This window comes from Labeo rohita, chromosome 12 (genome assembly GCF_022985175.1).
Source record: "Labeo rohita strain BAU-BD-2019 chromosome 12, IGBB_LRoh.1.0, whole genome shotgun sequence".
Lineage (NCBI taxonomy): Eukaryota > Metazoa > Chordata > Actinopteri > Cypriniformes > Cyprinidae > Labeo > Labeo rohita.
In genome coordinates this window covers 2,653,224-2,678,964 of record NC_066880.1, presented here as the reverse complement: position 1 = coordinate 2,678,964, position 25,741 = coordinate 2,653,224, and the positions used below count along the sequence as shown (strand labels likewise).

General features: G+C 35.6%; 1 protein-coding gene and 1 long non-coding RNA gene across 4 annotated transcripts in view; both read right to left on the bottom strand.

Annotated features, from left to right (window-relative positions):
* The window catches only part of fdxr (ferredoxin reductase), a 41,536-nt gene that overhangs the window by 4,006 nt on the left and 11,789 nt on the right, over positions 1 to 25,741 (bottom strand). For 2 of the 3 annotated variants that reach the window (XM_051124875.1, XM_051124876.1), the window contains exons 6-12: positions 20,065 to 20,178; positions 19,858 to 19,959; positions 18,341 to 18,448; positions 18,032 to 18,116; positions 10,597 to 10,775; positions 4,273 to 4,444; positions 2,368 to 2,541 (exon numbers count right to left, since the gene is read on the bottom strand). In XM_051124875.1, coding sequence (XP_050980832.1) covers positions 2,368 to 2,541; positions 4,273 to 4,444; positions 10,597 to 10,775; positions 18,032 to 18,116; positions 18,341 to 18,448; positions 19,858 to 19,959; positions 20,065 to 20,178 — 934 coding nt within the window. Of the gene's footprint in view, positions 1 to 63; positions 138 to 2,367; positions 2,542 to 4,272; positions 4,445 to 10,596; positions 10,776 to 18,031; positions 18,117 to 18,340; positions 18,449 to 19,857; positions 19,960 to 20,064; positions 20,179 to 25,741 lie in introns of those variants that run through there. The other variant, XM_051124877.1, reaches the window with a different exon arrangement.
* LOC127174441 (uncharacterized) lies at positions 23,128 to 25,705 on the bottom strand. Its single transcript, XR_007828883.1, has 2 exons — positions 24,191 to 25,705; positions 23,128 to 23,905 (listed from the first exon to the last, which is right to left on the bottom strand). It is a non-coding gene; the product is annotated as an uncharacterized LOC127174441 (long non-coding RNA).

The window sequence follows — 25,741 nt, the reverse complement described above, 5'->3', positions numbered from 1 at the left end:
CAATATTAAAAATCAACAATTTGTAATAATGCAATAATGTATTTATTTTATTATAATGAATGATTATTAATGAAATATTTAAGTAATTTTATTTGCATTAATTTTCTCCCATAGTGGAAAAAGCACCGTTCTCACACCTGTTGACCCACGTAACCCCAATGAACTTTTGTTTTCACTTCTTTTTTTTTCAAATCTGTTTAGAATCCTGGAGCAAAAAACATTGCATGGCAAAACACGTTTTTAAGGCTGCGACACAGCAAGACAATAGTTGGGCGTCGGGCTGTCGGGGTAATCTCAAGGTAATCTGTTGGGTTTTTGTGTCTGGTCTTTAATCAGTGATTTATAAACAGTGAGCCATAAACAAAATGAAACACTCATGTGCAAAACAGATGTTTAGATTCTGTCTACAGGCGGCGTTCGGACATTGGATACATCAAAGCGCACTTTCTATATCTATACTTTCGTGGAATCCCGCAGGCAGAAATAGAACACGGCATCCGTTTACTGTAGTGCTCGTGCTCATTTGTTACTGAACGACTGATTATAACGGGATCTATGTGCTTTAACACAACGTGTCGAGCTGTTAGCGGCCAGTGTAGTAGTGTTGCTAGTTGTTAGTTTACACCAAATCTCCCGCTCCTAGACTAGATGGTGTATCATTTCCTTAGCAACGACTTCAGTACTTTTGCTTGACTTTGGCTGTGTCAAAACAATAACAAGCATTTAGACAAGATAAAGCAAGATATGTTTTTTCTTGTTTAGAAAATGGATATTAAAGCTTTTTGTTTGCCGACTGGCCACGGGTGGTTTAAATGCCATATTTCGTAGCTCACAAATATAGCCTCATTTATATCCACGTGGCTTTTTTTTGCTCCTTTTTTTGCTTCTAATGATAATGATATTTCAAATGATAAATCAAAAATGTGATGAATGTCACGTGGCATTCAATGACATTTAAAAAAAAAAATTATGTATGGCTGTTTTTTGGGGTTAAAATACATGCTTTTTACAACAAAATACAGCCTATAATATTATATATCCGTAATAAATATACATGAAAGTGAAAAAGTACACACACACATTCATTACGTAAACAAAAACGTATTTTGGATGCGATTAATCAGCATCCAAATTCATTATTGCATTAATGTATTCGCAGTAGTTTAGTGCCATGTTAAAAGATGCATGTGTGTACATTCATATATCCATAATAAATATACATAGTAAACACATTTATTATGTAAACAAAACTTATTTGGAAGCGATTAATCACAATTAATCATTTGGCAACACTAAAAATTATGCAAAAAAATCTACAATTTGTAATAATGCAATAATGTATTAATTTTAATTATAATTAATGATTATTAATAAAATATTTTAGTAATTTTGTTTATTAATGTAAACATGCCTTCTACTGCCATGTTAAAATAATAAAAAAACATTAACATTAAAATATTAATCATCTATTAAAGCATTCATGTATTCACAGTATTTTACTGCCATGTTAGAAATAATAAAAATGTTACAATTACAATAAAAACGCTATGATTTTTATTAATGTCTTTGCTTATAATATTGTGATATTTTTCAGACCTTCACACAATATTACGCCTTTAATATCCGATGTCATAATGTTACAAACTTTTCCTCAAAATCTTTTATTTTATGGTAATTGATTATTGTAATGTGGCACTACAATGCCATCATACATATCTGATACTGCTTAAAAATACTTAATATTTTTTGATATTAGATTAGGAATCCAGTTAAAAATGGACTATTTTACCCTTAAAAAGATGAAAAGCCATTAAAATGCTCTTGACTACACTCTATCCTGTTAGCAACCACATTTGTGTGATGACGTTGCTCTTATATATGTGACCCTGGACCACAAAACCAGTCTTATGTTGCACAGGTATATTTGTACCAATAGCCAAAAATACATTGGATGGGTCAAATTTATCGATTTTTCTTTTATGCCAAAAATCATTAGGATATTAAGCAAAGATCATGTTCCATGAAGATAATTTGTAAATTTCCCACTGTAAATATATCAAAACTTATTTTTTCATTAGTAATATGCATTGCTATGATCTTCATTTGGACAACTTTAAAGGTGATTTTCTCAGTATTTAGATTTTTTTGCACCATCAGATTTCAGATTTTCAAATAGTTGTATCTTGGCCAAATATTGTCCTATCCATACATCAACGGAAAGCTTATTTATTCAGCTTTCAGATGATGTATAAATCTAAATTTCGGAAATTTACACTTATGACTGGTTTTGTGGTCCAGGGTCACATATTAGGATGGCTTCAGTTAGGTTTCTGCAATCTCTGGGCTTTACTATCTAGAATATCTGACCTCGTTTTTGCAGTAGAGCAGTGATTGCCTGAGCGCCTGGTTTGCTGACTGACATATCCAGCTTGCCTGCATCCATATCCTGAATTAAAATGCGTGCCGTATCAAAACTGTCGTTCATGGTGGTTGCAATCACACCGGTAGGTCCGCGTTTCACCCAGCCACTGCAGTACAGACCTGCACACAGATCAACACAGATCACAATTATAAGTGGGAGTTAATGAATGTTTTAAAATGTAAACACTCTTCCGTCTTCCGTAACCACAAAGCACCGAACCCACAACTTCCCTCAGGCACCACAGCAAAAACAATGGCCCACTTTTCTTGGTGTGTGTTTGTTCCCGTCACTTTGATGGGATAAATGCAGAGCACAAATTTGAAGTAAAGGTCATCATACTTGGCCGCATACCACATCACTTTATATAGATATATTTGTCAGTACAGCTGGGTGATAGTATGTTTTCAGATTATGAAACTCGTGATGTGTGTTTTTTTTTCCCGGCAGAGTCTCAAAACCAAAAACCACAGGAGACGTTCTTACAAAATTGTTTTTAGACAAGTATAAAAGTATTTTCATCAAGAGACCATTAAATGTAGTTTCCCAATATTATATGTACTAATATGAAAGTATTATTTTAGTATTCTTTATTCTTCTTCTTCAAAATTGTATATGTTTCTTATATTTTGGGCAATAAAATAATTGTAATTATTTTACACACACAAAATTATAATTATTTTATTTAAAAAATAAAGAAAGAAAGAAAGAAAGAAAGAAAAATTGCAAAGTGTTATTACAATTTAAAATAATGTCTTTTAATATACTTTAAAATATAATTAATTCCTGTGATGCAAAGCTGAATTTTCATCAGCTGTTACTCCAGTCTTAAGTGTCACATGATCCTTCAAAAATCATTCTAATATGCTGATTTAATATTACAATTATAAATGTTGAAAACAGTTGTGCTGCCAAATATTTTTTTGAAACCTGTAATTCTTTTTTTTTCAGGATTCTTTGATGTATAACGAGTTAAAAAGAACAGCATTTATTCACAATATAAATCTTTTCTAACAATGTTAATCTATGCTATCACTTGTTATTAATTTAACACATCCTTGGTGAATAAAAGTATCAATTTCTTTCAAAAAAAAAATAGGAAGAATAAAACTTTACTGACCCCAAACTTTTGAACAGTAGTGTATATTGTTAGAAAACCTTTCTATTTTAAATAAATGCTGTTCTTTTTAACCTTTTATTGAGCAAAGAATCCTGAAAAAAAAAGTATCACAGGTTGCAATAAATAAATAAATAAATAAATATTAAGCAGAACAACTGTTTTCAACACTGATAATAAATCAGCATATTAGAATGATTTTTGAAGAATCATAAGACACTGAAGACTGGAGTAATGATTCTAAAAGTGCAACTTTAATTACAGATATAAATTAAATTTGAATGTATATTAATATATAAAAACATTGTTTTAAATTGCAATATTATTTCACAATTTTACATTTTTGCTGCATTTTTGATCAAATGAACACAAACGTCTTTAAAAAAAAAAACATTAAAAATCTTACTGATCCCAAAATTTGGGCAGCAGTGAGTATATAAAAATATATATAAATAATAAAATCAATCTATTTTAAATGTAAGGGGAAAAATAAATAACATAAATATAAATAACAACAGATAGCAATCTGTCAGATCAATCCACACTGCAGTTTCCTTTAGTAGTGGGTGGCTGATGAAAAACAGTAAAAACCATTTGGACCTGAGGGACAAAATGTCTAGCCACAAAAAACCACCTGTCCTCATAAGGCAATAAAATGCATGTCATCCATCAATATTATCGTTTCTTCTCTTGTGGTTTTTGGCTTTAAGCCTCTGCCATTTTCCAGTCCTCCCACCTGCTGTATCCTGCACTCTTCCCATCTCATTGGGCACGATGGCCTTTCGGAGGTCAAAGGGCACAGCAGGGTCAATGGGAATGCTTTTATAGCCGATACTGCTGATGATCAGGCCACAGTCTACGTCCTCCAGTTGACCAGTGGGCTCTGCACGCGCATTCTCACCCGAACCCTGATAGACAACATAGAGACGACACGGACTTCACATCCACCCCAAAACACTCATCTCACAAATGCATGACAATACATCTGAGAGAGAGGAAGTACTGCATATACTGTAAATAAATATCAACAGACGCAAAGCAATATTTTTGGGACTGGACAATATGTTGATTATTTATATTATTTTCTTAATGATATTAATGGTAACATAACATAAAAAACACTTAATATTAAAATGTGGTTTGTATTTAAGTATCATTCCAGGACGTTTGTTCCGCTTCTTGTTTTACAATGCAGAAGTATGAGGGTGATGTAAGATAGCACGAATCATTGTTTTGAATTGGTTCATTTCAAGGAAACTGTTAAACTGGTTTGCAAAACACTCTGAAAAAAACAATTTTTTAATCAAGCTCTCCATTTTAATTAATTGAAACAAAACAGAGTATAAATACATACTGTAGCAGATTCAAAAAATAATAATCAGACACATTTTTTTCTTTTGTTGTTGCAAACTTATGCTTACATTTCTTATGTTAAATAATAATAAAAAAAAATATATATATATATATATATACACACACACACACACGTACATCTCAAAAAATTAGAATATCATGAAAAAGTTAATTGCTTTATTGTAACTCATTTTAAAAAATTACACTTTCATATATTCTAGATTCATTACATGTAAAGTAAAACATTTCAAAAGTTTTTTTTTTAAATTTTGATGATTAGAGCTTACAGCTCACGAAAGTCAAAAATCCAATATCTCAAAATATTAGAATATTAACATTTGAGTTATATTAAATGACCATCCCTACAGTATAAATTCCGGATATCTTCTTCCGGATATATTCTTTGAAACCACACTAATGGGGAAGACTGATGACTTGGCAGTGGTCCAGGAGACAATCATTGACACCCTCCACAAAGAGAGTAAGTCACAGAAGGTCATTACTGAATGGGGTTGCTGTTTACAGAGTGCTGTATCAAAGCATATTAAATGCAAAGTTGACTGGAAGGAAGAAATTGGGTAGGCAAAAGTGCACAAGCAACAGGGATGCCTGAAAGCTTGAGAATGCTGTCGAGTAAAGCCGATTCAAACACTTGGGAGAGCTTCACAAGGAGTAGAATGAAGCCGGAGTTAGCACATCAAGAGTCACCACGCTCAGACGACTTCAGGGAAAGGGCTACCAAGCCACTTCTGAAACAGAAACAATGTCAGAAGCATCTTACCTGGGCTAAGGAGAAAAAGAACTGGACTGTTGCTTAGTGCTCCAAAGTCCTCTTTTGAGATAAAAGTAAATTTTGCATTTCATGTTGAAATCATGGTCCCAGAGTCTGGAGAAAGACTGGAGAGGCACAGAGTCCAAGCTGCTTGAAGTCCAGTGTGATGTCTGCTGGTGTTGGTCCATTGTGTTTTATCAAGTGCAAAGTCAATGCAGCAGCCTACCAGGAGATTTTAGAGCACTTCATGTTTCCATCTGCTGACAAGCTTTATGGAGATGCTGATTTCCTTTTTCAGCATTACTTTAGCTTCTGTCCACAGTGCAAAAACCACTTCCAAGTGGTTTTCTGAACATGATATTATGAGATATATACACACACACACACACACAACACAGTTCTGTTAAAACGTCTGATGCTTTTTTTTTTAATGCTCATCAAAGTTGCATTTATTTGATCAAAAATACAGAAAAGAAGCTGTAATATTATGAAATATTATTGCAATGTAAAATAATGGTTTAGTATTTTAATATACCTTAAAACTTAATTTATTTCTGTGATGCAAAGCTGAATTTTCAGCATCATTACTCCAGTCTTCAGTGTCACATGATCCTTCAGGAATCATACTAATATGCTGCTTTATTTTTAATATTGCAGTTTTTGCAGCTTAATGTTTTTTTGGAACCTGTGATATTTTTTTTATGATTCTTTTGATGAATAAAAAGTAAAAAAGAACAGCATTTATTTAAAAAATAAATAAATAAATAAATAAATCTTTTGTAATAATATACATGATTTGAGGTGGGTAATTTTTAATTTTTTTTAATTAGTTAAATTAAATAGTTAAGTTAAATTAATAAAAAGTGATGGTACAGACTTAAATTGTTAGAAAATAATTTTATTTTGAATAAATGCTGTTCTTTTGCTCTTTTTATTCATCAAAGAATCCTGAAAAGTATCTCAGTTTCCAAAAAAATGTTTAAAAATCATCGTATTGTCAAAAAATCATAATGATTTCTGAAAGATGTGACAGAGTAATGTGACAGAGTAATGGCTGATGAAAATTTGGTTTTGGATCACACGAATAAATGATGTTATGGTATATTAAAATAGAAAACCGTTATTTAAAATTGTACATTATTTTACATTAATACAGTTTTTTTCCTGTATCCTGATGAGCAAAAGAAACTTTTAAAGAAACTTTTTAAAGAAACGTCTTTAAAAAAAATGTATTTTTATATATTTATTATTATTTATATATATATATATATATATATATATATATATATACACACATACATATTATATGATTTTGCCAATGATTTTTTTCATGAGGAATATTTGTATTGTGCTCATTGAAAGTGAATAATGTGGATGAACCACTCAAATTAAGACCACAAACTTGTATCAGTTGTACTCAGGAACAAATTGGCTGAGCCAGGATGCCTTTTTTGTGTGGAGTTTACATGTTCTCCCCGTGTTTGCATGGGTTTCCTCCAGGTACTCCGGTTTCACCCACTGTGGCGACCCCTGATAAAGGGAGCAAGCGGAAGAAGAAAGAGAGCAAAACACTTTCCCACGTCACCAATTCAAGCATGTTTTTATGGCAGACTGAACATCTGATAACATCATCATTATTTTCTCTCAGTTGTTTCTGGACTTTCCAGACTGAAGATGGAGCCAAAAAAAAAAAAAAACAATCTTGTTCCGTAATTATCTCTAAGAATCATAAACAACTCCAAAAAAACCATTAAGGCAAAGGATTACTAGAACAAATATGTGGCAGAGCCAGTCCTGCAGGTTTAACTCATCGTTTAAAAGGAGAAGTAAACAAAAATTTACAGATAATTTACTCGCCCCCTTGCCCTTGTTCATGTTTTTCTTTCTTCAGTCCTAAAGAAATTATGTTTTTTGAGGTAAACATTTCAGGAATGTTCTCCATATAGTGGACTTCTATGGTGCCTGCGAGTTTGAACTTCCAAAATGCAGTTTAAATGCGTCTTCAGAGGGCTCTAAACGAGGCGAGGAAGAAGGGTCTTATCTACCAAAACGACAGCTTATTTCCTAAAAAAATTTAGCTTCAAATGCTTGTCTTAAATAGCTCTGCAATGTGCATGCGTAGTATATGAACCTCCTGTTCAATACAAGTTAAAAAGCTCCCATTTAATCATCCCACATCGCTGTTTTACCTTTCTTGGTAAAGCGCGTTTGACCATCTTTGTACGTTCACTTTGTAAACACTGCGTCGGTACTTCTGCAGTGATGGAGGATGAATTTGAAGTTGGAAGACAAAATGAGATGGGAGTTTTTCGACATACCCTAACTGTATCGACCCGGAATGCACATAGTCAGGGCCGCATTAAGACCTCACGGGGCCTCGGGGTTATGACTTACTGCAGGGCCCCCCCATCACAATAATGATATATATCATTTTTGTTACCAATTTTAGTATCACAAAAAAACTTGCTTGCTGAAGACAAGTTAACAGTGACAACTTACAATAGTGAAAAAAAAATACAAAATTTAGTGATTCAGTCAAGGACAGTGAGTGATTTCTTTGTAATGTTTGACACAAATGGCAACAGCAGCTAGAGCCCTGCATTTCAGCCCGAGCCTGACGGGCCCTGACTTTTTTTACGCCAATTTTCACGTCATAGCTCAGACGTGGGCTGGGCTTCGGGCCTGTTTTAGGCTTTATTTTATAAAAGCACCATTAATGTTTTGTTGATATTTTGAGTGCACACGAATAAAAGCAGACCCCTATAGTTCTGAATGATGTATTACCTTTATGAGCAAAAATGATGGAATATTTTACATTGTTTCCACTCTCTGCACAAATGATTGGAGATGTGCATAATAGCACACATTTATCTAGGTTTAACATTAATAATATTGTTTTATACTTGAACTGTTTAATATCTATTGATTTTATTTTAGGCAAGTCGTGATGATTTGAGAAGGTAAAATTGATCAAACAGATTATGTGGGGGGCATGGTGAGGCTTTGGCGATCAGTGCTACCCATGGCCTGTCAATCTACTCCACAGCCAATCACACGCCCCCTCCTTGCTTGTGCACCGGGACTTCATCCCAACCTAGCCAAATGGTTAATACGGCCCTGCACATAATTTGTGCACATAATTTACACAGAGCTAGACAAGACAAGCATTTGGGGTTAAAAAGTATATAAATTGTACATTTATTTTAGAAAATAACCAATGTTTCGCTAGATAAGAACTTTTTTTCTGGGCTCGGATCCTTTAGAGCCCTTTGAAGCTGCATTTAAACTGCATTTTGGAAGTTCAAACTCGCAGGCACCTTAGAAATCCACTATATGTTTCCTCAAAAAGCATAATTTCTTTACGACTGAAGAAAGACAGACAAGAAAATCTTGGATGACAAGGTGGTGAGTAAATTATCTGTAAATTTTTGCTCTGGAATTGAGTTTCACATCCACTCTGGAAGCAAAATGACACCTTGCACTTAAAAATAGCACATTCAGTTAGAATTTTGCAGTAAAACAAACAAAATATGTGAAAATGACCTATTTTACTCTTAGGTCTTAAAGGGTTAATTATTGCTAAACATTTTTTGGTCTCTTGTTTCTCATTTTCCTCTTGACAATACCCCATAGATTCTCTATGGGGTTCAGGTCTGGTGAGTTTGCTGGCCAGTCAAGCACACCAACACCATGGTCATTTAACCAACTTTTGGTGCTTTTGGCAGTGTGGGCAGGTGCTAAATCCTGCTGGAAAATGAAATCAGCATCTTTAAAAAGCTGGTCAGCAGAAGGAAGCATGAAGTGCTCTAAAATCAACACCAGCAGAAGACACTGCACCCCAAATCATCACAGACTGTGGAAACTTAACACTGGACTTCAAGCAACTTGGGCTATGAGCTTCTCCACCCTTCCTCCAGACTCTAGGACCTTGGTTTCCAAATAAAATACAAAACTTGCTCTTATCTGAAAAGAGGACTTCGGACCACTGGGCAACAGTCCATTTCTTTTTCTCCTTAGCCCAGGTAAGACGCTTCTGACATTGTCTGTGGTTCAGGAGTGGCTTAACAAGAGGAATACGACAACTGTAGCCAAATTCCTTGACACGTCTGTGTGTGGTGGCTCTTGATGCCTTGACCCCAGCCTCAGTCCATTCCTTGTGAAGTTCACCCAAATTCTTGAATCGATTTTGCTTGACAAGCCTCTCAAGGCTGCGGTTCTCTCGGGTGGTTGTGCATCTTTTGTGCATCATCGTTTTTCTTCCACACTTTTTCCTTCCACTCAACTTTCTGTTAACATGCTTGGATACAGCACTCTGTGAACAGCCAGCTTCTTTGGCAATGAATGTTTGTAGCTTACCCTCCTTGTGAAGGGTGTCAATGATTGTCTTCTGAACAACTGTCAGATCAGCAGTCTTCCCCATGATTGTGTAGCCTAGTGAACCAAACTGAAAGACTATTTTGAAGGCTCAGGAAACCTTTGCAGGTGTTTTGAGCTGATTAGCTGATTGGCATGTCACTATATTCTAATTTGTTGACATAGTGAATTGGTGGGTATTGTTAAACGTGAGCCAAAATCATCACAATTAAAAGAATCAAAGACTTAAACTACTTCAGTCTGTGTGCACTGTATTTAATACACAAGTTTCACAATCTGAGTTGAATTACTGAAATAAATTAACTTTTCCACGACATTCTAATTTTTTGAGATTATTGCACCTGTAGTTTTTGATCAATTTAATGCATCCTTGCTGAATAAAATAACATTTCTTTAAAAAAAAAGTTAATGACCCTAAACTTCTTAATAGTGGTGTATACTGTGAAATGGCTGAAATATATTTTAATAATTGTAAAATATTTTAATAAATAAGTTTTGATATATTTTATTTTAAAATAAAAGTCAATTATTTGCAGTTAACTTTTTTTTTTGCACATTTACCTCAAGCTTATTAAGAGCCAATCGGATTCCAGTAGCTCTTTTCCCACCAGCCCCCGCCAGAACCTCCACAGGACTGCGAAAGAAGCGGAAACCCCAGCATTTCTCAGCTTTATCATCTCCTCCTTCTTTTACGGCTTTCATCATCAACTCCGTCAGTCTTTTTCTTGGTCTGGGCATGTCTAATTATAACACACACACACACACATTAATGCTTTCCAATGCTAATCCTCAAAACATGCAATGAATCTATTACTCCATCTGAAGCCCTATTCAGCAGGGTATTAGGAAACTTGCAGAGGAATGCATTGGGGAATGAAGTCACTCTGTGTAAAACCTGTTAAGACCTATTCAAAAAGTTGCATCACGAATTTACCCAGAAATCACCCAGAAAGTTTCATAATGATAATGTCTATATAATAGACACTCACTCACTGTATGGTATGTATGACAGTGATTTGATAAGGCTCTGATGTAAAAAGGAAGTGTGAGAACAATTTATATTTTACGATACCTAGTGTTTATTTGAATTTAACTTAATCTTTTCCTGTGATGCAAATACAGGAAACACACTGACCAAAATTATAAACACAACACTTTTGTTTTTTTGCCCCCATTTTTCATGAGCTGAACTCAAAGATCTAAGACTTTTTCTATGTACACAAAAGGCCTATTTCTCTCAAATATTGTTTACAAATCTGTCTAAATCTGTGTTAGTGAGCACTTTTCCTTTGCCAAGATAATCCATCCACCTCACAGGTGTGGCATACCAAGATGCTGATTAGACAGCATGATTATTGCACAGGTGGGTCTTAGGTTGGCCACAATAAAAGGCCACTCTAAAATGTGCAGTTTTACTGTATTTGGGGGGTCCGGTGGGGGTCCGAAAACCAGTCAGTATCTGGTGTGACCACCATTTGTCTCACACAGTGCAACACATCTGCTTCGCATAGAGTTGATCAGGTTGTTGATTGTGGCCTGTGGAATGTTGGTCCACTCCTCTTCAATGGCTGTGCTGGATATTGGCAGGAAATGGAACACGCTGTCGTATACGCTGATCCAGAGCATCCCAAACATGCTCAATGGGTGACATGTCCGGTGAGTATGCTGGCCATGCAAGAACTGGGATGTTTTCAGCTTCCAGGAATTGTGTACAGATCCTTGCAACATGGGGCCGTGCATTATCATGCTGCAACATAAGGTGATGGTCGTGGATGAATGGCACAACAATGGGCCTCAGGATCTCATTACGGTATCTCTGTGCATTCAAAATGCCATCAATAAAATGCACCTGTGTTCGTTGTCAATAACATACACCTGCCCATACCATAACCCCACCGCCACCATGGGCCACTCGATCCACAACGTTGACATCAGCAAACCGCTCACCCAAACGACACCATACACGCTGTCTGCCATCTGCCCTATACAGTGAAAACCGGGATTCATCGGTGAAGAGAACCTCTCCAAAATTTCCCAGTTTATGCAGAAATTCTTTGGTTATGCAAACCGATAGTTGCAGCAGCTGTCCGGGTGGCTGGTCTCAGATGATCTTGGAGGTGAACATGCTGAATGTGGAGATCCTGGGCTGGTTTGGTTACACATGGTCTGTGGTTGTGAGGTTGGTTGGATGTACCTTTGGAGACGGCTTATGGTAGAGAAATGAACATTCAATTCACGGGCAACAGCTCTGGTGGACGTTCCTGCAGTCAGCATGCCAATTGCATGCTCCCTCAAAATTGTGACATCTGTGGCATTGTGCTGTGTGATAAAACTGCACATTTTAGAGTGGCCTTTTATTGCGGCCAGCCTAAAGCACACCTGTGCAATAATCATGCTGTCTAATCAGCATCTTGATATGCCACACCTGTGAGGTGGATGGATTATCTCGGCAAAGGAGAAGTGCTCACTAACACAGATGTGTTAGCAATTTGAGAGAACAGTATTTGAGAGAAATGGGCCTTTTGTGTACATAGAAAAGTCTTAGATCTTTGAGTTCAGCTAATGAAAAATGGGGGCAAAAACAAAAGTGTTGCATTTATAATTTTAGTCAGTGTTCATAATCTTATTTAAAACAATTGGTGAAAAAAAAAGTTGTAATTTATTCCCATGCATGCTAGTCATCAGTCTGTCTCTCTATCTTCATGATAAGATTAAAGTACGTGTCTGGACGTGCTAAGTAGTTAATGTAAATTATTGTTTTCTCAAGAAACATCCCAGACATGTTTCACTGACAGCTCAGCTCAAAGGCTCTCATTTATATTATTTCTGGACATTACTTTTAGTGATTTTAGAATGTTTAGAATAAAAAAATCTGAGTTTTGACTGTTACTGCACAACTCCAAATCAATAGTTTTAGACACGTAAGACTTTTTTTAATGTTTTTAAAATAAGTCTATTCTGCTCACCAAGGCTGCTTTTACTTGATGCAAAATACAGCAAAAACAGTCAAACTGAGAAATATTTTTACAATGTAAAATAACTGTTTTCTATTTGAATACACTACCAGTTAAAAGTTTTTGAACAGTAAGATTTAATGTTTTTTTTTTTAAAAACTCTCTTCTGCCCACCAAGCCTGCATTTTTTTTTATCCAAAGTAAAACAAAAAGAGTCAAATTTTGAAATATTTTTACTATTTAAAATAAATGTCTCCTATGTGAATATATTTAAAAATGTAATTTATTTCTGTGATCAAAGCTGAATTATCAGCATCATTACTCCAGTCTTCAGTGTCACATGATCCTTCAGAAATCATTCTAATATGCTGATTTGCTGTTTAAGAAACATTTTTATTATTATTATCTGAAATAGAAAGCTTTTTGATGCTAAAATTTCTGCTTTGCCAACAAAGGAAAAAAAATGCATTTCTACTGCAATTTTAAATAATTAAAATAATATTTTAATATTACTGCTTTTTGCGGTATTTTTGCTTTCTAAACTACAAGGGGCAGAAAAGGACTCTTTTCTCAACCTTTCATCTCATTAGGAAAGTTTTGGTATTCACAATGCACTTGTGATTCACCATTTTTAAGTTGTTTTCTTTCAGTTTTGGATTTCTAATTGGATTTCTAATCATGCGTCTTAGACTCACCACCTCAGATAAACAAAATAAACAATCCTATTTTCTGGCGCCTTGTGTACTCATTTTAAAGTCTTTCACTTTCAAATAAACAGTACAATTATACAATATATTTCATGAGGGTTTTTTCATTATGCCTAGTTTTTTTCTCACGCATTTTAAAATTTGGCCAACAGGTTCTTCCACTTTATTTTCCAAATTCAGAGCTCTCACTCAAATGGTTTTCATTCACTTTGAGGAAGTGAAGCAAGAAACTCTTACCTCAATGGTACATGTGACACTGAAAAGCTTCTTTTTTTTTCTGTTAAGTTTAGGATTTTTTAGGATTTAGGAGATGCATACACTCAGATTAATGAGGCCTACAATCAATCAGTTCCAAAAAGAAATATAAAACCTGTACTAAACAAATTGAAGTATAGCATGATTTATAGCAAGAAATTTATAAGCAATTTGTTTGTAGGCTTGTCATCTTTACAGTACGAGTATAACAAGGTGGAAAAGAAATTGCAAAAACAGCACAAAAATTATACAATTATTTGGACAGTGAGCAAAGTCAGTAAGTTCTAGTCCAATGTGATAACATTAACTAGCAATTTTAAGGGGAAAAAAGATGAAACATCAAATTATTTTTGTGGAAACCATGATACACTGTTTGATGGGTTCTTTGGAAAGTTCAAAAGAACGTGTGCGGCGTGTGTAGACATGGTGTTTGGCTGGTCACAATAAAAGGCCACTCTAAAATGTGCAGTTTTATCAACAGCAAAATTCCACAGATGTCGCAAGTTTTGAGGGAGCGTGCAATTGGCATGCTGACTGCAGGAATGTCCACCAAAACTGTTGCCCATAAATTGAATGTTCATTTCTCTACCATAAACCATCTTCAAGGGTGTTTCGGAGAATTTGGCAGTACATCTAACCGGCCTCACAACCGCAGACCACATGTAACCACACCAGTCCAGGACCTCCACATCCAGCATCTTCACCTCCAAGGTGATGTGAGACCAGCCACCCGGACAGATGCTGCAACAATCGGTTTGCATAACCAAAGAATTTCTGCACAAACTGTCAGAAACCATCTCAGGGAAGCTCATCTGCATGCTCGTTGTCCTCGTCGGGGTCTCAACCTGACTGCAGGTCGTTGTCGTAACCAACCTGAGTGGGCAAATACTCACATTCAAAGGCGCCTGGCACTTTGGAGAGGTGTTCTCTGCATGGATGAATCCCGATTTTCACTGTACAGGGCAGATGGCAGACAGCATGTATGGTGTCGTGTGGGTGAGCGGTTTGCTTATGTTACCGTTGTGGATTGAATGGCCCATGGTGGCGGTGGGGTTATGGTATGGGCAGGTGTATGTTATGGACCATGAACACAGGTGCATTTTATTGATGCCGTTTTGAATGCACAGAGATACTGTGACGAGATCCTGAGGCCCACTGCCATTCATCCATGACCATCACCTCATGTTGCAGAATGATAATGCACGGCCCCATGTTGCAAGGATCTGTACACAATTACTGGAAGCTGAAAACATCCCAGTTCCTGCATGCCCAGCATACTCACCGAATATGTCTCCATTGAGCATGTTTGGGATGCTCTAGATTGTGAACAATATTTGAGAGAAATAGGCCTTTTGTGTACATAGAAAAAGATATTTGAGTTCAGCTCATGAAAAATGGAGGCAAAAACAAAAGTGTTGTGTTTTTAATTTTGATCAATGTCGATTAAAAGCAGGACAGTCTAATAAAATATGTTTGACAGAAAGAACATGCACTGAGTATAATGAATTATGATGTTGAATTATGTTTGAAACTAATAGAAAATAAAAAACAGTCGCCCAACTTGAGTGCTGACTAAAAGAGCCCAAACATCTGTTGATGTTTTCTGTGAAACTGCACACGTCCATCTAGTCTGGATGCAGCTGACAAACAACAGACCTACATTTGTTTTTGTATAGCTTCTAAAAGGACATAGTCCTTGAGCTGCATTGAGTAAACATAAAAGGAGTAGTAGGAAAGGTAATCAAAGCAAAGCTTATCAACACCACATGTTGGAACATCCCAAAAAAGAAAACAAAAGTAAAGATGTGTTTCCCCTAGCTTCACAGCTTTGGGGGGGTGTCGGGGAGTAGGGTTTGGGGGGCAGAAAATTTTTCAGTACTTTACTCTCTGTATAATAACAAAACCATTTATTTCAGTGGAAAAAAAGAGAGTCCAAAACTCCTCATTTTCAACATTTTAAACAATAGGACCCTACAATTTCTTTCTTTCTTTTTTTTTCAGAAATTGTTTTAATTTTTGTGATAATCAAATAAAAGCATTAAACATTTATCTATTTTGAATCAAATGAAAACTAAACCCTTTTATTTTCTGCCAAACAAACAGAGGTTTACTGTTAAAATTAATACATGGAAGAACATTTGTGTGAATATTCTGTCAAAAAAGTTTTAATAATAATTGTTAGATTAATTGTATAGATTTTTTTTCTACAAATAAGTGATTAATCTGGTTGTAATATTTATTTTTATCATTTAATTGTTTTATTTAAATTGGCCAGAAACATGAAATGACTCTCACAGCAGCTCTGGAGATGAAGTTAATGAAACGCAGAGGCCGAAAATCACCGTGAGCCTCACGTGTGCTTCTGTATTTGTGTAGTAAACAAAACCATATTTCCGCCATTCATACATACAGATCCAAGCGGAACATGCAGGATTCATATCTAAACCTTCTTTTTGCATTTTAATATTCACAGACATTAGTCCATATCGCAAATGATGTGACAGATCAAAGTTGATTTATTCATCCAAAAATTTATGAATTCCATGGCATTAGAGTAATAGAGTACATTCCGTTTTTATGAATGGACTCCGCGATCCCGTCCACGTTTTCACAGAGGAGAAATTTTAGACGCACGTCCATGTAGAGACAGAATTTACATGCCGTCGTGTAAATGAGTCTTATCTAGAGAAATGATCTGTCAGTTTTTTCGAAAAATAAAAATTTGTATACTTTTTAAGCACAAAAGCTTGTGTAGCACAGGCCCTAGGATGCGCGTTTACGATGCTACGAATTAGTGATGGGTCGTTCTTAAACAATTCGTTCATTTTGAACGAATCTTTAAAGTGACTCGGGAAGAACGAGTCATCTCAGGGAGTGATTCGTTCAGTCGCGCAACATCCTATCACGTTCTGTACAAGAATTAGTTTCGAAGACTCAAAACTGGTGACTCGAGAGATGAACTAATCAATTCTTTTTCCGGCTCATACTGCATTGGTTGAGCTTATGGGGCTGTCACGTGATGAACGAACAATTTAAACCCTATAGTTTCTTACAGCATCATAGTTGTGTCTTGTTTGTAGTGTGATCAACGTTTGTGTAGGCAGTAGATGTATTTGGGAAGTAACACATAACATTTTAATTATATTTTGTTAAAATGAACGAAACTAACAAAATGACTTGAACTTCCCATCACTACTACGAATCACGTCCAAGTTCATCGTCTGTGTTCTCCGGCTCAAAAAGGTAGAGTATGGTGAAAAACTCCATTTTATTTTCTCCTACAACTTCATAATCGTCCGACATCTTTGCACCTTTTTGTTTGTAAACAGTGTTTGACTTACTTGCACTTTCTTAGTCTTTGCTCTTTCGCTTTGTAAACATTGGGTCTGTAGTTCCGCCTACGTTCCACATGACCTTTCGATATGATTCAATAGTACGTAGCGTAGCTGGGATCATTTAGAGCCCTTTGAAGCTGCATTTAACCTACATTTTCGAAGTTCAAAATCGGGGCACCAGTGAAGTCCATTATATGGAGAAAAATCCTGAAATTTTTCCTCAAAAACCATAATTTCTTCACGACTGAAGACAGAAAGACGTGAACATCTTGGATGACAAGGGGGTGAGTATTATTTGTGAATTGTTGTTCTGGAATTGGACTTCTCCTTTAAATGACTTTTGTTGTGATCAGGTACTACATAGAAAATAAAATTAAATAAAATTAACTTGACCTTCAAGGGGGGAGGGCCGCCCCCCCAAATATAATGGCAGGGGAAACACTGGACCCTTTGGTCTGGAAACCAAGAATTGCCAGATATGAATTGTTTGACACTGATTTTTTCAAAAGATGTACCTTAAAATCAGTCAATGTGATTTATTAAATTACATTATTTTAAACATTGCAGTGCTTTTATAGTAGTTTTATGTTTTTATTTCTGGAGCTCAAGTACTATCATTACCTCCTGACCTCCTTTTTGGCTGAAAGCCAGGTGAAAGCCAGGGGATTGGATTGAGATAAGGGTTATTTTCAGGTGAATAAAACCCTTTGATCTGTTTTTCTGACATGTTTTGACATGTTTTTACCTTTCAAAGCTTCTGCGATGCCCTCAAAGTCTGTGGGCAGCATATCAGCCCTGGTGTTTGGTAGATTGACCATCTCTCTGAGTTCCTGATAAGATGAGCAAAAATAAACAGTTGTTATTCCCTGCAGCATTTTAGACTCATTTCGAAACCTTTCACTTAAAAAATACTTAATTATATGTTATAGTTAATTAGGGTTGCAATACATAGTTTTTTTCCCATGCTTTTTAAAATTCCATCAACAGGTTCTTCCACTTTATTTTCCAACTCCACTGGTGGTTTTTATTCACTTTGAGGGAGTGAGTGTCATACCTTGATGGTACATGCGATTTGAAGAGGCCCTCGTCGGCCTACGAGCAAAACCCTTCGCACTTTACTGCTTGCCAACGCATCTAGTGCATTCTGAGTAATATCTGTTTCCTGTAAGCAGGTTGTAGAGGGGATAAAAGCCGGATCCACATTACTGAAGACATGGCAAAACAATCAAAACAGGAAAGGGTGGCTTATTTAGGTAAAAGCATGTTCTTGAGTCATTACAGAAATGTAATTTATCTTATCTTATCAGCTCACATAAGAGAAATAGTTCACCCAAAAAAGATTTACTGACAATTTACTCATCCTTGTGGGTTTGAGATTGATTCATGAGTAAAATCAAAAATTTGATGGGAAACAGTACATACATAAAAATGTATTTATAACTGAAATAACTATTCCCTAAACTACTACAAACCAGTTTACATCCAGTACTCATGCATATATCATAGGTCTCTCTAGGGCTGTGACAGCTGCAATGACAACCGTGCCAACAAGCATAAAATACAGTGTTTCTGCAACAATTATTCTGCCGTGGCCGTGATTAGTGTCCTCGGCGGCAGCAGCAGGGAGCGCAAGTGCCTTCGCAGCTGCTGGAAGAGATCTGCGTTCATACGCACACAATAGGCTAAAGCTTGCAAAGCTCTAGGAAAAGTAATTACCATGCATGTGTTGGGGGGGGAAATAAGTAGATACTTGAATGAATTATTAATAAACTAGTGTTTTCTGAGCCAGTGTTGCAAAGATGACGATCCTGACTCGTATCTGCTCATTTGACATGCCTTTAGAGAGAAATGCATCTCTATGGATTTTATAATGAAAGAGTTTTTTTTTTTTTCGATTTGAATTTTTTAAAGTAGTAAAGTAATAATTTAAAGCTTTCTATAGATATATTTATCCTGACTGTAAGGCAAGTATTCGCTGAGTTTCGTTTTATTTCTGTGCAGCGCTCCTGTTCAACACCGAGACATCAAAAAGCGCGTCTTGTTTGTTTTCTTTATTTTTGCAAAAGCACAACATTTTGTTGATATTGTGAGTGCACGCAAATATAATTAGACCCTTTATAGTTCCGGATGATATATTACGCTTACCTTTATGAGCAAAGATTATGGCGTATTTTAATTTTGCAAGTGATTGTGCTGGCGCCTCCATGTCCTGCAAAGCGCATTTAGCTTCCACTCTCCAACAAACGATTGTATGCACATAATAGCGTGCATTTATCTAAGTTAAACATTTAAAATAACACTGTGATATGCTTGAAGATTTTATTTTAGGGAAGTCGTGATGATTTGAGAAAGCAAAATTGATCAAACATAGGCTGTGATCAACTCATTGCCTGCCTCTTGCCGCTTGGTTGTTACTTTAAAAAGCAAAAACCTTAATTTAACAAACAAAAAATGTTCCAAACATATTTCTAACACCACGCCACCAACAGTAGTTGGTCCAGAAAAAAATCTGCCAGCGTCACAGCCCAAGGTCTCTCAAATCTTAATAAAATAAACACAGTGGGTGCAGACCTTTAGCACGTCCAAAGGAGCCAGCAGTATTCGAGCCACATCAAGAGCCACATTTCCTTGACCAAGAATCACAGCTGTCTCACATGCAAGATCAGGATGCATCTGAAAATTAAAGGAAATTACAGACGAAACATTATTTGAATGACAGAATTGTTTAGACATATGGAATAATCAGTGGGACTGACGACTGACAAAGGAAAATTTCACCTCTTTATTTCTGGGCAGTCCATTGTACCATCCGACGAAGTCTTTAGCTGGGAAAACACCAGCTAAATCTTCACCAGGAATTCCCATTGACCGATTGCCTTCAGCTCCATAACTCTGGGAAAAAACAGATGGTGCAGAGGATGATTACATCATGGACCAAAATAAACTAAATAACATAATTAGGGTCCAAGCACCATATTATCATTTTTCTTCCGCTGCTTCTTCCGTTCGTGTCTACGGCAGTCCATAGAACCACTTGTGGGAAAGTTGTGAAATTTGGCACACTGGTAGAGGACAGTCTCAACATTAACCACAACAAATTTGAAGTCCCTAACTCAAACTCTTGAGTTTCACTCATGTTTGTGCTAGTAACTTTTGATCCGTACGGCACAGAATGAAAATTCTTTTTTTTTCTCTGAATCCTTGGCTCATGCCGAGTCGAAATTAAAATGAACAAATCGTGAGCTTTAGTTTTTTTTTTCTATAATTTGTAGTTTGTAAAAAACCTACTCTTTCGAACTCGTCCTAGACAGTTTGTTTGATTTTTGCCAAAATTGTCTCAGATCATCTTCAGACCATGCAGGCAAAAAGTAATAGAATTCAAGTTGATTAGTCAAACCGTTGTCAAATAATGGACAAACAATGTTTTCCAAAAAAATGTGCAAAAATGAATGTAAGGCTATATCTCAGCAACGATTTGGCGTATTGCGACCAAACTTGGTGTGTGTTATAACAAGCATGACCTGAGGCTACCTACAGTGTTTCAGTGCAGTGCCACGTAGTGGTCAGGAAATATGAAAAATGGCTATTTTTGCTTATAAATTCTCAATGGTTTGGGCAAAAATCACAAAACTGGTCTCTTTAGATCTGGTGCATCATGCCGATTTTCACCAAATTTGACTCGGATCATCTTCAGACCATGCTGGCAAAATGTTATGGATTTCGTGTCGATATATGAAATGGTTTTCGTTTAACGCATCAACAAATTTGTTGGAAAGATGCCAAACTGCATCTGAGGCTGCATCTCCGCAAAGCTTTGACACATTTACACCAAACTTTGTACGCGCCAATAACTGCTAATAACTGCTAATAACTTCTGCACTAGCTGGATTAGCCTATTGTAATGAAACTGGTTTAAAAACATTCCTTGGGTCATGCCGACAACATACATACCAACTACACCATAGTTGACCATTTTGATTAATGTACAAAACCTACTAGTTCAAACTCCTCCTGGACCGTTGATCCGATTTTCACCAAACTGGCAACAATATGTGCATCAAACCATGTGGGCCATCATGTCTAAGACTTTTACAGTAAAAATGCAAGAAATTTACTATTCAGTTATCATGCTTTTAGAAGATTGTTATCTTTTTGGGGGGGTTTTCATCAAAAAAAAGCAAAAAAAACAACAAAGTCTTCAATGACGTCAAGCAAAAAAAAACCAACAGTCTTACGTTAAAGATTTAATGCGTGAAGAAGATTTTTTTATGTCTGTTTATATTTTTTTATTAACAGACAGGTATTTTGGCAGGTTTAGGACTGCTGTGAACAGAGCTTTTGATATTCTTCATATTCTGTGCACTGATTAGTTTGCACAAGTAACAAATAGTAAGACGCTACAGGGCTGTTACCAATCAGAATTAACAAAATTTGTGTTTGCAAAGCAGAAATAGCACAGAATTTGCATCTGAAGTGGCATTTACACAGACTGTTTAATGCCTGACATGAATGCAGCTAAACTGCAGTTACAAATGCATAAATAACAATTTGACATTTAAAAAACAAAACGTTGAATACTGCTATTTGAAATGATTTTGAGGAAAAAAAGGGAACATATACGTTAAATATAAACCTAAAATCACAGCATGAGTGAATCATTCATTCAAACAATTCATTCAGACAGCTGATTGATTCTGTATTGAAACACTGTCGTATGGAAACCCATTTCCGCCACTGAATAAAAATATAAAAAAGGTAATTGCGACTTTTTATCTCACAGAACTGTGACTTTATATCTTGCAATTGCGAGTTTGTATCTTGCAATTCTGACTTTATTTTTACTGACAATTCTGACTCGTCGCGAGTTTATGTCAACCTTTTTTCTCACAACTGCGAGTTTATATCTCACAATTCTGACATTTTTCAGAACTTGCAATTGCGAGTTATGAAATCCAATTTTGAGGGAAAAAACAGGTATGTTCTCAGAACTGTACGTTTATATCTCACAATTCTGACTTAATAACTTCCAATTGCATGTATAAAGTCCGAATTGTGAAATATAAACTCGCAATTCAGAGAAAAAGAGTCAGAACTGTGAGTTTACAGTATTATTTTCATTGACGAAATAGAGCAAAAACTTCTATCTAAAAAAATAATGAATATAAACTTTTTGTTTATTAAACAGTTTTATAAAATCAATATCACATTTGCAATCATACCATTTGGAGAAAACCTGTATTCTTTGTGTGATTTTAACTATATCAGATGATGTAAATATAAAAAGCACAAGAAGTAATATGGAGACATATAGTAATTTGCCCCCTTGTCTTGAATTTTAGAAGAATTCTAAATGTATTTTAACTACTAAACCACACAGAGTACAGACTAAATTCGGTGACCTTAATCTGACCTGCATCTTAAAGTGTATGCATGCCTCTGGTTTTTGTTTTGTCATGTGGTATACTTGATAAAGTCAAATCCCATGTTGCTTAACAAACAATTACATTACTATCACAGACAATATTATACACTCTTAACCCGAATTAGTTGACTTTACTAGAAAATTGCGTGGAAACCCGTTGCACTAAACAAGATTAGTTTTTACAAATCTAAAACTAAACGGGTTAAGCTTTGTAAACATAAAAATGTTAGTGGGTGCAACAGACAAATCAGGTTTGCATTAGTAGTCTTTACTGAAAACCATTAGTTCACACTATTTTTTTTTTTTTGGTGTACAATTTATATTAAAAAATCTTATTGAATATTAATTCTATTGATAAATGATATATTACATAATGCCTTAAAATTAAGAAATAATACTAGTTAAAGAAATAAACTAACCGCATTCCAATGTTTTTATTGCTCATAAAAACAAGCAGTACAGTGTATTCCTCCATGTATGAACTTGTCATACAAAAGACAAGTAACATTTTTTTGACATACAATTCTTATTTGCTAGTCAACAACTGTACAGATTGCTTACAGTAACATGAACACATAGTATTCAACAATATGCCATATCCCTCTGAATGACTAAACATGCATTGAAACTAGATAAGCATTAAAACTTGAGTCAACTCTTTGAAACAAAGATGACTCCTGTGAATTTTAAACATTTTTACCACAGAAAACTGGTACAATTTAACTCTTTATTTTCTCTTTTAACCTCTTTCTCTTTTAACCTCTTTCAATTTAACTGGTTTAATTTAACTTACAGCAATGACAGGATATTTGGAACAAGAGAATCACCTCAGAGATTAATTGTGCACATCAAGAACAGTAAACAGCCACTCCTGTCAAAATTAAATTGCAAGCTGGTTCTTTAATGTAACCTGGGCTTCAAGTCAGTGTGGCCCAACATTAGAAGTACCTGCTGGATGAACTGAAATGTGTTCTTCATTGGTTTGGGGTAGCTTAGATGAAGTGCATATGTAAGTCCAAAGAGAAGGCACATAGCCTTTGGCAAGTCTTTAATGCTTTTCATCACAACTTCTCCCTCGATGACAATCTTAAATGAGGCTGGATTGAGATGCAGAGAGGACGGAGACACAGCACCTTCACGCTCAACAAGGAGGATTCCAAGGTCAAGGTCTTGGAACACATGATCATCAGCAGAGTCCTAACAACAGAACACATTCAAGACATTAGTCATTAAATAACTATTAATTATGTTAAACAAATAGTCTAATGTATGAATTGGTTATGACTGCTTTTTCAACACTTCATTAAAAGGGTTAGTTAAAAAAAAAAAAAAAAAAAAAAATATCACTCACACGGTCAAAAGTTTGGGATCAGTAAGACTTGTAATGCTTTTATTAATTAATGCTTATATTTACTTGATCAAAAATACAGAAAAAAACAGTAATATTGCAAAATGTTTTTACAATACTCTTTATAAACTCACCGATTCACGTTGTTTTCAAAGATTAACCGTTGGCGCGTCTCTTCAGTGAAGCAGCTCTGTTCACGCGACCTGCTTCAAAAAGCCCCTCCCCCTTTTCAAAAACGTAACATACTGAGTGATGTCTTCTTAACTTGATCAGTGTAGTCAATTATTTGTCTAAATAGTGCAAACAACTACTATTTTTTAGCAGTGACAACTTTTTTTAAAAAAACAATAAAGAATACGTAATGACTGCTTACATTTTTTGGTTTAGACAAAATCCGGGTTAAGAGTGTACCCCAGTGGCGTGATGTGTATCACCCCCGTACACCAAGACAACAACTGTGCCATCTTACTGCCATTTCCTTCCTGGCCCTCCACTCCACATCCGCACAACCCTAATTAAAACTCCTATTCCCAACTAATGGTGCAAGAACACTGTTAAGGCTACTTATCTTGCTACAAGAAGATTTTTATCTTTAAAGTGCTCCTATTAAGCCACTTTAAAAGTTGCTAAATAACCTTAGTTATCTCCAAAAATAGATTTAATTTAACCTAATTTCTAAATGATTCATAAACAACTCATGCAAAGCAGTTTGAAGAATCAGTCTCTCTAAACCCCTCCTTTCAAGAAGGGTCTGGCTGCAGACATGCACCTGCACATCCGGAAGTAACGTCACTTGCAGTCTATTTTATTTTTACTTTTTAATTGAATCTCTCAACATTTTACAACAACAGAAAAAATAAACTAAATTACAATGCCACTTGCAATCGCCACCTGCACTCTCTGCTACTTGCAATCCACACAAATGGTGCGTACTGCCAATAGAGACAAGACGCTGTGGTCGTTAAACGATTAAAACTAATTCAATAGCTTAACGTACAGGGTCCTGCAAGTCATCTGTAGGAGATAAAAACAAGACCCACAAATCCGTGTGGCAAAATGGACTAAGATGATACAGACAAAATTCAATATAAACCTTACTGTTGTCAAACGATATACCAGCAGATATGAACGCGCCATAAGAAAGGCATTAGGTGATATTAAAAAGACCAACTCTGTTTAGGCAAGCAGACGTGCCCAGAACGCAGTGCGTTAAATAGACATTTTCCTCCCGTAGAAAACCAATATAAACAAAAGACAATGATATAAAAGAGCTGTAGAGATTGTTCTTTATGGGAAAACGCGAATGTACGCGGCGTTGCGTTTATTCTGGGCTCACCTGCTTGTGTGTAGTTGTTTTAATAATAAATAGAAGCATATTGAGTTTAGTCTTTATCATCTTAATCCATTATGCCACATTATGCCACGTTTTGCGAAGGAAAACACTAGGTAGCCTACATATACATTATATTAATAATCTGTATATTGAATTTGATCTTATAATTGCATCTTAATACATTGAGCCATATTAAGTGTCAATGGTTGTCTACGGGAGGAAAATGCTTAACGAGAGACTTCATATTCTCTCGGTCATATTGTCTTCATATTCATATTCGTTCATATTCTGCTGTTCTGTGGCCACGGATTTGTGGGTCTTGTTTTTATCTCCTACAGATGACTTGCAAGAC